This window comes from Sinohyriopsis cumingii, chromosome 14 (genome assembly GCF_028554795.1).
Source record: "Sinohyriopsis cumingii isolate HCF-2022 chromosome 14, ASM2855479v2, whole genome shotgun sequence".
Lineage (NCBI taxonomy): Eukaryota > Metazoa > Mollusca > Bivalvia > Unionida > Unionidae > Sinohyriopsis > Sinohyriopsis cumingii.
The window spans coordinates 121,166,309-121,180,409 of NC_142974.1; the positions used below are offsets into that span (position 1 = coordinate 121,166,309).

Here is a 14,101-nt window from a genome sequence, read left to right on the forward strand (position 1 = left end):
GACCTTGACTTTTAACCTTTGATTACCTTGTATGTTTGTAGCACATGTATTTGATGTTGTGTGTATTGTATCTTTTAGTGTGCTTCTTCATTTTATTAGCTTAAAAGTATATATTGCTTTCATCCTGTATGCACCTTTTGGCTTTTAGTCACCCTCTGTTGCATGCTAACCTGCTTTGTAACATAGCTACATGGTGAGTGGTATCTGTACTAACACCAGATAAGCCATTAACCAGGCAACGTCATTTACAGAAAGACCTGGGGGTTCTGGTTAGAAGGATCACACTGAATGATTTGTATATGAATATCTGTATTTTTATTTTATCATTCTTAGCAAGCTTAAATACCAAGGAACATATTTCTTCCTGAATAAATTTTATTAAATACAAGCAAGATATTAAATCTCTCATCCAGTCTTGACTTTACCTCTTAAATTCCCCATCTTGCGAATGTGATTGATGAAGGGCTTTCATTCGAATATCAAAATGCCCCTCATCCATTATATTGCAAGTAATGCTGATTCAAAGGGTCCATAATTTTCCTGCCAGTAAGCTGTTCAGAGTTAAACTAGCATACTTAAAAGTGATTCATTTTTGTCTTAACAGTTATCTTTCAGTGTCTGACACCTCCTAAAGTATGCAATATCATTTCATCAGCTTGGAAATGGGACAGTGGCATAGGGTGCTTATTTAGGCACTTTTTTCATAGCAGTGACAAAACTTTTCAATCTGTCACAACAGATTGTTTTGGTTGCCTAGAGACTTCAGGTAATAATATGAACCTACACTATTTGTCATTTTCAAGTTGTGTAAGTTCTGATTCCACACTCTTCAAATGCCTCATATGGGATTTAAATGTTATCAAGTAAATTGAGTTTTCCATCATTTACTGCTTGTCCTATTTGAACAAAATAGCTAATTTCCAAGCTCAGTCATGTTAATACTACATCAGAATATGACTATAGGGATGAAGCATGCTTTCTGCCAAATGACTAACAGGTAACTCAAACACCAGATTTCTTTACAACCATAATACAAAATGATTCATGAATTAACATATACATCAATACAAATGCAGAGAATAACCATAGAAGACTTGTTTTTATACAATGGCCTGATCATTATCATTTTTAAATACTGGCATTTCGGTGTTAATCTTCCACAAAGTCATGTCTGAACATATAGGTGTGCAAGGCAATTACCTAGAGCTCCAGGGTGTAAGGGGTGCCAAATTAGATGGAAGTGACCTTTATTTCTTGGGGTGGTGCACCAAATTCATGGTTACCCTGGGGTGTCAAAATCTCTGCAATAGCCCTTCGGTCATAGTTAATACTAGTACCATATTATTAATCATTTATGGTAATATCATTTTTAAGAATGAAAAATTGTGGAAGATTTGCTATGTTTGAATCTGTATATTGCAATAAAGTTTAAAATGAAAGAATAAAAGACTTAATTTGAATTTGTTAATTGCGAAATATTAAAAAAAGTAATTTAACTATTACACTTTACTATGGCTTAGGACATGTGCTTGTTTGAATTGAATTGATAGGTACATTATTGATATTTGAATGCATTTCTGTAACATTTGAACTGAATTAATATAATGCAGAATTGAACTGAGTCAGGTCAATGAAGATAAAACAATGATGTGGACAAACTAGTCAATTAAGAAAACTTAAATTATGTTCATGAATTGTTAAAAAAGCAAGGATAGAGTTGAATTTAATTAAACATCAAGTTGGTGAGAGCAATATTTACAATGACTTAGATATTCTAGCTTTTACAATATTTCTGGAATTATGTTTTTAATGTGTTGTATTCAGCAGTTATTGAGTTGAAATGAGAATGTCAAGTCAATGACTGTAATACTAACAGTGAATTTAACATTATAGCTTCTTATGACAATTCTGGAATTATGTTCATGAAGCACTGAATTCACCAGGAGTAAAATTACTATGTCAGTGATGAGGAAACATTGAAATTTTTATTTATAAATATAAATGATCAAGTTGCAGCATAAACAAAATTCTGAAATATGAAATTAAAACAAAAATAGATGTAATTCAGCATAGAATAACATAAAGATGCATGTAACTTCCTTTTACTAATTACAGACAGAAATTAGTCCACTTTTTAAAAATAAAAATAATGAAGGCAACACTCACATTGACCTAGGGTGGCCATTTGTCTGGTTCTGTACTGGACAGTTCAGTTTTCAGCTCTTCTGCCCATACCTGATACTTATGCTGAACCATGACTGAATATTATATTTCGTCTTCATTGGTTAATATATGTGATGTATTTAAGATTGCAGTTATATTGCTAAGATCCTACTGGAGCTATCCATGTGTGTGCTCAAAACACCTTAATATAGGTTGGGTCAGGATTATGTCACTCCTAGGGAGCTAATTCTGCCTGGCCTTAATGAGATAATTTATAGCGCTTGGAAGGGGAATGTCCGTTATTGTCAAGTTCCATCAGTGGTCACCCTACCTTGATCATACAACTCTGTTCTTGTAGCAACTGATATGACAATCTATAATTTACTAAATATATAGAAACTGATTTAACAATCTATAATTTGTTTTAAAAGAACTTTAATTGATGTAATTTGGAAGAGAGAAAAACATGTAAAATTCCTTAAATAAATAGTGTCTATTTGCATGGTGTCTGTGTACTGAAGGTTTTAAAAACCATTTCCATAACTTCCATGTACCAATGGACCAACTGTAGAAATGACCATCCTGGCAACCAGCAAATATATTGAGTCTGAAATACTCTGAACTAGCATGAAATCGAAATACTCTGAACTAGCATGAAATCGAAATACTCAGAACTAGCATGAAATATCTAATAAACACAGGCTCATTATGTATGAAATTAAGAGCATTGCTTGATAAATAAGCTGATGGGTGTTTTTTTCCAGATCTGTAATGATGTTGTTATATGTTTTGACCCCTCACCCTCTTATCTATTAACTAATGCTTGTAAATACTCTTGTAACACACACCTATGAAATGAAGAAGTGTAATACTATACAAGTTTTAGTGACCTTGACTTGAAAAGTTGGTTCTAAAGTAAATAGGGGTGAAGATTAATTTATTTTATTTATAAAATAAAATGTATTTTTTTCCAGACAATTTCAATCCTACAATGCAAACACATTTAACTGTCATTTCCACAAAATACGCAACTTGTATTAGGATAGTTATTGCTACATTTCCGATATGTACTGCAAGTAACCTACACAACTTGTATTAGGCTAGTTATTGGAACAATTCCAATAGTACTGCAAATAGCCTACACAACTTGTATTAAGCTAGTTATTGGTACAATTCCAATAATACTGCAAATAGCCTACACAACTTGTATTAAGCTAGTTATTGGTACAATTCCAATAGTACTGCAAATAGCCTACACAACTTGTATTAAGCTAGTTATTGGTACAATTCCAATAATACTGCAAATAGCCTACACAACTTGTATTAAGCTAGTTATTGGTACAATTCCAATAATACTGCAAGTAGTCTACACATATCAGATATAAATAAGGTGTATGGTGGCTGTACAAATGGTATTAATCCTGTTACGGTCAACATTAGTACTAATATTAAACAAGATCCATGTGAATAGACTCCTGTTAAGGTCAACATTAATACTAATATTAAGCAGGATCCATGTCAATAGACTCCTGTTAAGGTCAACATTAATACTAACATTAAGCAGGATCCATGTCAATAGACTCCAGTTAAGGTCAACATTAGTATTAATATTAAGCAGGATCCATGTGAATAGACTCCTGTTAAGGTCAACATAAGTACTAATATTAAGCAGGATTCGTGTGAATAGACTCCCGTTAAGGTCAACATTAGTACTAATATTAAGCAGGATCCATGTGAATAGACCCCTGTTAAGGTCAACATTAGTACTAATATTAAGCAGGATTCGTGTGTATAGACTCTGTTAAGGTCAACATTAATACTAATATTAAGCAGGATCCATGTCAATAGACTCCTGTTAAGGTCAACATTAATACTAATATTAAGCAGGATTCGTGTTAATAGACTCCTGTTAAGGTCAACATTAGTACTAATATTAAGCAGGATCCATATCAATAGACTCTGCTGAATAAATATTTTCTTCAGCTTATACAAATATTAAACAAAAATTTTATGTCCAAAATATTGCCTAAACTTCCAAACTTTTACAGAAAATTGATAAAGAAAACAAATAATAAAATAATAATAATAATAGTAATAATAATAATAATAATAATTTACAAATGTCATAATCGAATAAGAAGCTTCTGAGCTGAATTTCGACAAGCAGCTAACAACGTCATTATAAACTTCCAATGAAAGCCCAGAAATTGATTTTCATTTTCGAACAATACATTTAGTAAATTTCCACAAAGATTTTATATCGAAAGATTGTGTTTACTGAAACGGCTAACAATGAGAGTTCGGAACATGTATTAAGTTCGGAACATGTATTAAGTCGTGTACTCTTGAACGTTACCGAAGTCAACCGCATGAGAAGGAAACAGTCTTATGCGTGAAGCAGACAACGCACTAACAGAAAATCAAAGGTAAACTCAGTTATATAGCAAAACTAAAGAAGGGATAATGTAACCACCTTCATTAGGTATCGCGTAGAATGAAATGGTTCAGTAAAATTAGTTCTTGGTCAAAGTAAGCATGTCAAAGGCGGGGGACATGTAAGTCCTACATGTAAGACATAGCACATTTTGATTTTGTTGAGGTGCTATGTCTTACTATCCAAATAACGGCCTTGTATAGTGTGTTCCGATGTCGTTGACATCGGAATGAGTAATCAAAGTTTCAGGAACATCTTGCACATTTGGCAGCCTATATTGACATTTTTGCACTAATTTATGTGTAATTAATATACTTACTGTGCTGTCTTTATCCTGGTAGAATAAAAATATGACACTAGCAAATGGATGCATTTTCACGTTCCGTTGACATACATTTGAATTTGTTGCAATGCGACGGTAGTCGAAGTATGCCGAAGTAAGTTCAAGTAGGTTGATGTTTGGGATATGTTTCTTGAACGAAACGAAACGTTGCTTACAGTTCCAATAGGCATAATATATTTGTTATTCGTTTCGTTAAAAAATAATGTTTCAACTTTATCTGCTTTCGGCATTCTCAGCTTTCATCGCTTTCCAGCCCACTGAAAAGTAGGCCAAAGAAACTTGAAAATGGGTCCATTTCTTTTGTGAGAATTTGAATTTATTAGAGAAAAGGCATCATAGTAAGTAAAGTCTGACTAAAACAATATAACTTTACTTTGTAGAAAAGCGTCATTATTTTAGTTGCCAGTTGTGTGAAATATTCCTGAAAATTTTACTTTCGTAACAATGTTAGTCGGCATCAAAAACACACTACACAGCGCCATTAGTTAGGCTGTAAGACCCTGACGCCCACAACATAAATATCAGCGTCGGGTCTTACAGGTAGGACTAGGGGACACGTTACCCCCTATAACCGTCGAAGTTTGTAGACTATATCAGCTGACACTGAAATTCAAAGCAAATAAAAACATAAAAAAAGAATACTAATTTTAAATCAAATGAGGAATTCTTTATTCATTAAATAAAACATCGGTACCAGATATATTGTTCTACGCGAAATGTAGCTTGCAATATCAGCATTATTTCTTAAATAGGTCACTCGAAAAAGGAGAGAAGTGTCCTCCCTTGTGTTATTTTGTACTATATGTATGTCTGACAATTAAATTGTAAGCAACGATACGAGCCTCTGTGTTTCTAACGTGCCTCTACACACACACACACACACACACACGTTTCAAAATGTTGCAGTATTTAAAAAAGTATCTTGTTACACAAGTCCTACAATGGAAGACATAGAACATGTTTTTTTTTTTTTAGTGCTATGCCTTACTATCCCGATAACGGCCTTGTATAGCCTGTTCCAGTGTTGGTTGACATTGGAATGAGTAGTCAAAGTTTCAGGAATATCTCACACACTTGGCCGTTTATATCGACAGTCTTCCACAAATTTGTGTGTAATTAATATACTTACTGTGCTGTCTTTATCGTGGTGGAATGAAAATACGACACTAGCAAATGAACGCATTTTCTTGTTCCATTGACATACATTTGAATTTGTTGCAATATGACAGTAGTTGAGGTATGCCGAAGTATGTTTAAGTAGGTTCATGTGGTGGATCCGTTTCTTGAAATTAAACGTTGCTTACAGTTCGAATAGGCATAATATATTTTTATTTGTTTCGTTAAAGAATAATATTTTAACTTAACCTGATTTCGGCATTATCGGCTTTCATCGCTTTCCAGCCAACTGAAATGTAGGCCAGCGAAACTGGAAAGCTGGCCCATTTCTTTTGTGAGAATTTGAATTTATTAGAGAATATACATCAGGGTAAGTAAAGTCTGGCAAAAACATTATAACTTTACTTTGTAGAAAAGCGTCGTTATTGGTTGCCATTTGTATGTGATATTTCTGACTTTTTTTCAGTTAGTCAACATCAAAACACGCTACACAGAACTGTTAGTTAGGCCGTAAGACCCATCAACCCCCAGAACAAAAATATCGGGTGATGTGTCTTACATTGAAGGACTACTTGTTATACTTCCATGGCGATCAGTAATGAATCCTGCATTTTGCAAATTTAGAATTAAACACTAGGAGGATTTTTCTTGATGGGACATCCCATCACCATTTTTAAATAGTGCCAACAATAATTGAGATAGGCCATAACTGTTTCATTATGACTTAGTTGATGATTACATGTAGATCATATTGAATATTATATAATTTATATACCCTAGAATTATGTTTCACATATTATCTCAGTAATATCAGTATTATTTTATATAGAGAGGAAGAATAAAGCAAAATTATTTTATGGAATATTTTACAAATTTTTAATTATGACAGACTTTGAGAGCAATTAATATTTATTTATGATAAAGATATATGTGCATCATATTATCACATGTTAACATGTAACAATCCTCATTCATACAAAAATCCTTCTTTCTGATAGATTTGATCATGTTTTGGATTGAATTCTGCCAGGGTAGGATTTGAATGTTTCCAAAATATTAGCCATACTGAAATTTAAGTACACTTTTGGCATTTTAGTATCCTGTTCCATTATTAAAGAGAACATTATTGATGTCATGTATAGGTTGCATAGTGCAATTTCTGTATTTATTTTGTTGTTGTTGTGGGGTTTAACGCCGTTTTTCAGCACACAATAGGCTATGCATGGCAGCCAGTTTTAATGGTGGAGGAAGAACCCAGGAAAACCCAGGAAAGAACCACCGACCCACGAGAAGCTACTGGCAAGCTTTCTCACATACCCACATTGGCCGAATCCTAGACTTGAACCCACGCAGACAGTCTGTATTAATTATTAGAGACAATGGCTCCACCTGACTTCATGGAACATAGGCATTCAGAGGTTAAAGTCAACTGGCTGAGCGTAATAACCATCTTGTTTTTATTTATAAGCTTTATTGTTGATCTCTGTTGAATGCAAGTAACACTTGTGACTGGTTAGAAAATCTACAGTAAAAATCAGGGAATAAATAATAACATTATTTTCTGCTTAGACTTTAATGATGCTACTTTTTGTTTATTGCAGGTAAGTTTCTGATAAAAAGATACTATTTATTTAGGGACAACAGTGAGCTGCAATAACAGCTCATTAGCTCAATTTGTGTAGCAATACATTACAGTTAAGCAAAAACAATGGAGAAAACTATTTTATTGTAAAAGGTGGAGAAATAAAATGTCACATAACTGGTACATCAACTGATAAAGAAATCCAGGGATATATGTACTCAGTGGTCTAATCCTTTGTCTTAGATTTTATTTTATTATAGACATATACAGTTTCTGCATATTTGTTTTCTTCACTTTGAGATATTCATGACAGAGAATATGTTGATGCTATGTATGATCTGTAAAAACTAACGTATGATTAGATTTCATTAGAGAGGAAACTTGTAGCACGTACTTATATTACTACTACTACTGCTGATAAACACAGCAATGCTATGGTATCATGCAATATACACTTATCATATTCAAAAAGAACTTGATTTAGTTTTATTGTGTAAGGTCAGAATGATCATGAATAATGAATACATCAGTACATGTCCTTGAAAAGCAGGGGAAATATGTCACATAAATAGCTGTGGTGTGTTAAGATGCCACATATAGTAAGGCATCGGTTTAGAGTTAGTAAGGGCTAGGATTTGAGACTTGGTCTCGGTGTGAATATTTTCCTAGAGAAAAGCACATCGAAAGTCCAACATGTACTGCCTAATAGCAGCATTGGTGTCTAGCATTGAATGAAAGGTCGTAAAACCTACTTTCTTGCTGTTGTTTTCATGATTTGAAAAAATCAAAATGATTTTTTATTATTTTGAATTTGTTTTTATTTTGTTTGACTGCCAGACTTCAGCTTGACTAAATCCAAAGCAGATCTTACCTGGCAAGTGGATTTTTTCAAAGTCTATGTAACTCCTGCTCACATCTGTCTGTATATAGATGGGATGATAAAAAGTGCCTGATTTACTTTTTCAGTTTCATTTCCAGCTTCATTGTTTGATGCCAAATTCAGCTGTATTTGCTGTTCCTTGTGTTTTCAGATAATGAACAGGATTATCGATTACAACACCTTGCCAGAGTGCTGAATGAGCAGCAATTAATAAAGGACAAAGCCACATGTGAGAAACAGGTGAAAATTCTTCCTCAAGGAGAGATAACTCATAGGAGCTATGAAGTGGCTCACATTGCTGATGAAGACAAGGAATTAGAAGTACTATACAGCAGTTCTCCTCAGCAAGACATTAGCCATGATCTTTCATCTACTGCTAGTCAGCAAGTAGAATCATCCTCGGCATTAGTTCAGAGGGAGCCAATTCAGTCAGAAACAAACATTATAGCCATGCTAAAATTGTTGCAATTAAAACGAGAGACAGACAAAACTTTGCCACTGACGGTGTGGGAGTTTGCAGATCAGTATGCCTTTTACACAACACATCAGATGTTCTCGACAAGCCGAGCCATATACCTCATGGTTTCAGATGTCAGCAAATGGCTTACTGATCTTGTAGCTGATGAGTGTTACTTTGATTGTGATGGGAAAATGAAGTGCAAAGTTCATGGTGAGTTCTGATGAGTCCTTTTTTTATAGTGATGGAATACTAATGTGCAAAGTTTATGGCAAGTTCTTCTACTACTCTCCCAGAATTATTAAACACTTTGATCTTAGTTATACAGTAATACACAGTCAGCGGTTTTATTCCCCAAGAAAAAAAGATAATTGGACATAAAAGAAAATTAAAAACATTTGTCAGTCCTGACTTGTGTGAATCTTGGCATGACAGTTATTTTGACATCCATTTGCTGTCCTTTTAATTATATGACATTTTATTTCACCCTCTTTTCATTTGGAATGTAGCTTCAGTGTGCACCTAACTTTATGTAGATAAAAAATGTAAATTATACATAACAAGTTAAGTCTCAGCTATTGGAAAAAAATTGTGAGGCAGATTAGGTTTGTTCCTAACCTAGAAAAGCCATTAAATTTTCAAAATATTGAATAAACTCCGGGGAGGGTGGGGGGAGGGTTTCCTGGGAATTTTCAACCAACTCTTGAAAAAATACTCGCGCACTAATTAAATTTGTTGTTATTTTGGGTTAATACCATTTTTCAGCTCATGGTGGCCAGTATAAATAGTGGTAGAAAAACCCAGGAAATTCCCCTTAAGAACCACTGACCCATGTGAAGCTGATTATAATTTGTACTGGAATTTTCAGGGTTGTAGAACTCATCATTCAGTTCAGATCCAGTTGCTATGAGGATGATTTGGTCGATAGCCCTAAACATATTTATACAGTCAGTTCAATTGCTCAGGCAGTCTGTTGGTGAAGTACCGGTTACAACTTTTTATTAGTATCTTTCCTGATGTGGAATATAAGAAGACCAGTGTTATCTTTGTAAATATTGGACGAGTTTTTCCTACTAGTATGTAAATTTAATGAAAATGTATTGCAAAAAATCATTGCTATTGTAAGGAAGTTTACACTAGGAACATGGTGTTCAGCATTATTGTCAATAGTAACTCTTGACATCTTTTTGGTGATCTTTACTGTCAGTCCTTGTTAGATATACATGTATCCTTGTTAGGTAGAAATATGCAAATTTTCAATGCAGGGATGACTTTAACAGTGTATTAAAATTACCTGTCCATATTCAGATTATATTGAAAATTGATGTTTGGACGCCAACCAAACTCAGACATGGTTCATGAGAACCACTCCTCCTAATCATAGTCCAGTTCCAAGGAAATTTTACTTCTTGTCCCTGCATCAAGTAGATGAAGAAGGGAATGTTGAGAATAGCTGTGAATTTTCAACCCTAAGCAAGCTATGAAGCAGAGTTTAACCTCTAGCTTAGATAAATTATGCCAGTTCCACAGTTTAGAAGAGGTCAGAAAGAAAGCAGACTGTGCATATTACTCATGCATCAGTTGCAGTCTTGTTACTAAACTCGGTTCAGGTCATGAAAATATTGTGTTCTGAGTGATGACAGTATGAAAAAGCATCTTCTAGTATTAATCTTGTGTTGGGTGCCAGTGTTTATTTTAGTACAAGTGTAATTAGAGTTGTGACAAGTCAGCTTTGTTGAATAAAGTGGTGAAATGACATGGATGAGTACCTGTTGAGAATCGATCACCCCAGTGCATTCTTTGTAAACCAAGATGTTCTTCATTTTGAAAAATGTATTGCATCCAGGAAAAAAGTCATCAGATGTTTATTTCAAATATTGTGCAGTCTTTTTATATCACCCATTTTTGCACTAAAGTATTTAAAATTATTGCAGTGTTTTCTCTGAAGGATAGTACTGAAATAATTTAAAGGGATATGTTTTTGTTGAACGATCAGTCACCTGTTTAACTATAATGAAAAGTTTGAAACTTAAACATCGGCCCTTTGTATACCCACTTTAATGTGGAGATCATTTTATTGTCAGACTGTCCATCTGTCAGAGCAGATTTTGTTCCAAGTTCACATAGATCACATTAAATTTGGAATTCTTCACCTTCTGCATCATGATTTTGGGCTTAACTGTCAAGGTCACTGATTCAGGAAGACTAACATTTCCAGAATCTACAGTTATCAAATGTTGTGGATAGCTTGCACGAAGGATAAGAAAGAATTTTTTTAATATTGAGATTTAAAGGTCAAGGTCATTATTACTGAAAGAAGAGCATGGATTTTGCACTAAAGCATATAGTTATTCGACGTGGGGTGGGTGCATAATGTGCCATTGACTCTAAAGTATTTATTTATCTAGACAGTTAGTTGACTTGGGGTGGGTGTATAATGTGCTATTGACACTAAAGTGTATTTATTTATATAGACAGTTAATTGACTTGGGTGGTTGTATAATGTGCCATTGAGATTGCTCTTGTTTATGATTTATTTTCAGAAGTGATTGAGTTTTGGCTAAACTCCATACATTACTGTACACCATCACCAGATGCCAGCATCCCCCGTGTGATTTTGGTGGGAACACATGTGGATAAAATGTCACAGGTACAAATTATGGCAATAAACATCAGAGGTGTTGCAAAGTTTCTTTTTCTGCCTGTTTATCTCTTTTGGACAGAGACTATTAGAGCTTATGGTAGGCCTGTTGTCCATTGTCTGTCTGTCCATTAGCATAAGTTTGTTATCTTGACTCGTTTTAATCTAATTGAAAGATTGCTATGAAACTTTACACATGGATTTATCTCATGGTCTGGTTGATCTTAAATGAAAATGGTGCATATCGGACATACAATAAGGCCACCACATCGTACATTTTGAAAACCTTGTCACAGTTTCTCCTAAATGGATGTTAATATCATAATGTGGTTTACACTATTTCTCCTGACTGGATGTTAATATCATAATGTGGTTTACACTATTTCTACTGACTGGATGTTAATATCATAATGTGGTTTACACTATTTCTACTGACTGGATGTTCATATCATAATGGGGTTTACACTATTTCTACTGACTGGATGTTAATATCATAATGGGGTTTATACTATTTCTACTGACTGGATGTTAATATCATAATGGGGTTTACATTATTTCTACTGACTGGATGTTAATATCATAATGGGGTTTTACTAAACAATTTCGTACCATGTTGGTTCTAAAGAAATCTGAAGGCCAATATTGCTGCAACAACTTGAAAATCTTACTGCCACCACTCTCATGATTGGAAAGTTTTGATCAGCATGGAATGTTCACCATAATTGGTTCTCAATGAAAATGGTGCCATTCTGAGAGCCAATATTGTTACCATGATGGCCATCTGAAAGATCTTGTTTTAATTTTCCATTCAGAATGGAATGGTATGTTGACATAGGGTTTTCATTATAAGACTTATTATTGTGTCTACTCGGTCCTAAATAAATCTCGTGCCAATGTGATGTCCAGTATGACCATTTTGGGAGATATACTTAAAATTGTGTTATCTCTACTCCCCTTAATGAGAAAGTCATATTGACATGGGGTTGGCACCTTAAGAAAATTGTATTATTTCTTGTTGCTTTTAGTGCTTATGTATCCAGTTTGACTCCATTGTTTTTTCTACTCTTTCTAAATGGAAAGTCTTATAAGTATGAGGTTTTTACCAGAAGACTTGGTGTATGGTTGGACCTAACCACGCTCTAACCACTAGGCCACCGGAGCAGTCTAACAATATATGTACAGTAGTCCCCCTCTTATAAGGCCACCCCAATTGACCTATCGCCATTTGTCAATCATTCTGCTTGATTGACCAATCAGCGAGCGCTATTATACACACCTCCAGGCACTGTTTACGTCTGCCATTTTCCTCCGACAAGCTGCTTCTGTCGATATCGATTTGACTATTGTATATATTTACAAATTTCGCAACGGTTCGGAGAAGTCACCCCACTTTGCCTGGAGAAGTCACCCCCAAGGATCGTATATAGTCATTCTGATATGTCACCACATGTTTAAGGCTTTATTTATTGTTGTTTTTCTTCAACTTAATAACTTATTAAATTTATAAAATTTGCAATTTTTCAACTTTTCCATTTGATCAACTCCGCTTCTGTACTTAACGAAAAATAAGTGTTATCTGTTCCCTTTTGCTCTGCTTTTCAAATCATTAGATGCATTTTAATAATATTTGTAGAGATAGTGTTATAAATATTTTTTATTACATTTACATCTAAAAATGAAACGTACTAGATGCAGTATAAGTAAATTTAATCGTCGGGTGAAAATAATTTAGGCAATCAGTAATTTTTTCAGTTCTTCAGTTGAATGGTTCCAAATCATAAATATGTCATCTACAAATCTGAACCAAAGAGATGGATTAAACTTTTCGTTTTGAATAAAATCCTTTTCTAATTCACCCATGAAAGGGAAGAGTATATAGGAGCCATATTAATACCCATTATCTGTATGTAATTCGTATTATCAAATTGAAAATAATTATTTTCCAAGATAAGTTTTTATTATTTTACAAATATATTTTCTAGATAGTGAGCTATTATTAGGATTGTTATCAAGAAAATATTTGCATGCTTCAATACCATCTGCATGTGGAATGTTGGTATATAGCGATGTTACATCTAATGATACTAGGATTGAAATTATCAGATAGATGTGGAATAGACTTCGACTTTTTAATGAAAGTAGTTGTATCTTTAATGTATGATGGAAATGGTTTCATTAAAGGTTGTAAAACTCTGTCAATAAATTTGGATATGTTTTCAGTATATGAATTACAACCTGATATAATGGGTCGTCCTGGAAAATTTAAAGGTAAATTATGGTCAGGATTTTTATGAGTTTTGGGTAATATGTAGAATTGAGGTGTACATATGTTAAGAGGGAAAGTATCAAATTCCTCACATATGGAATTATTTTTTTTAGCGATCTCATTAATTTTTTATTTAATTTTTAATTGATGTTCAACTTCTAAAACATAATCATCTTGATTCACAATGATAATAATGTTTGACTTATCATCCTTTTTAAT

The 14,101-nt window shown here is 33.7% G+C and overlaps 1 protein-coding gene across 1 annotated transcript in view; it reads left to right on the forward strand.

Annotated features, from left to right (window-relative positions):
* LOC149784727 (uncharacterized) overlaps positions 1-14,101 on the forward strand; it is a 120,282-nt gene that overhangs the window by 22,643 nt on the left and 83,538 nt on the right. The window contains exons 4-5 of the mRNA XM_089933039.1: positions 8,670-9,188; positions 11,519-11,625. Coding sequence (XP_089789165.1) covers positions 8,670-9,188; positions 11,519-11,625 — 626 coding nt within the window. The remainder of the gene's footprint in view (positions 1-8,669; positions 9,189-11,518; positions 11,626-14,101) is intronic.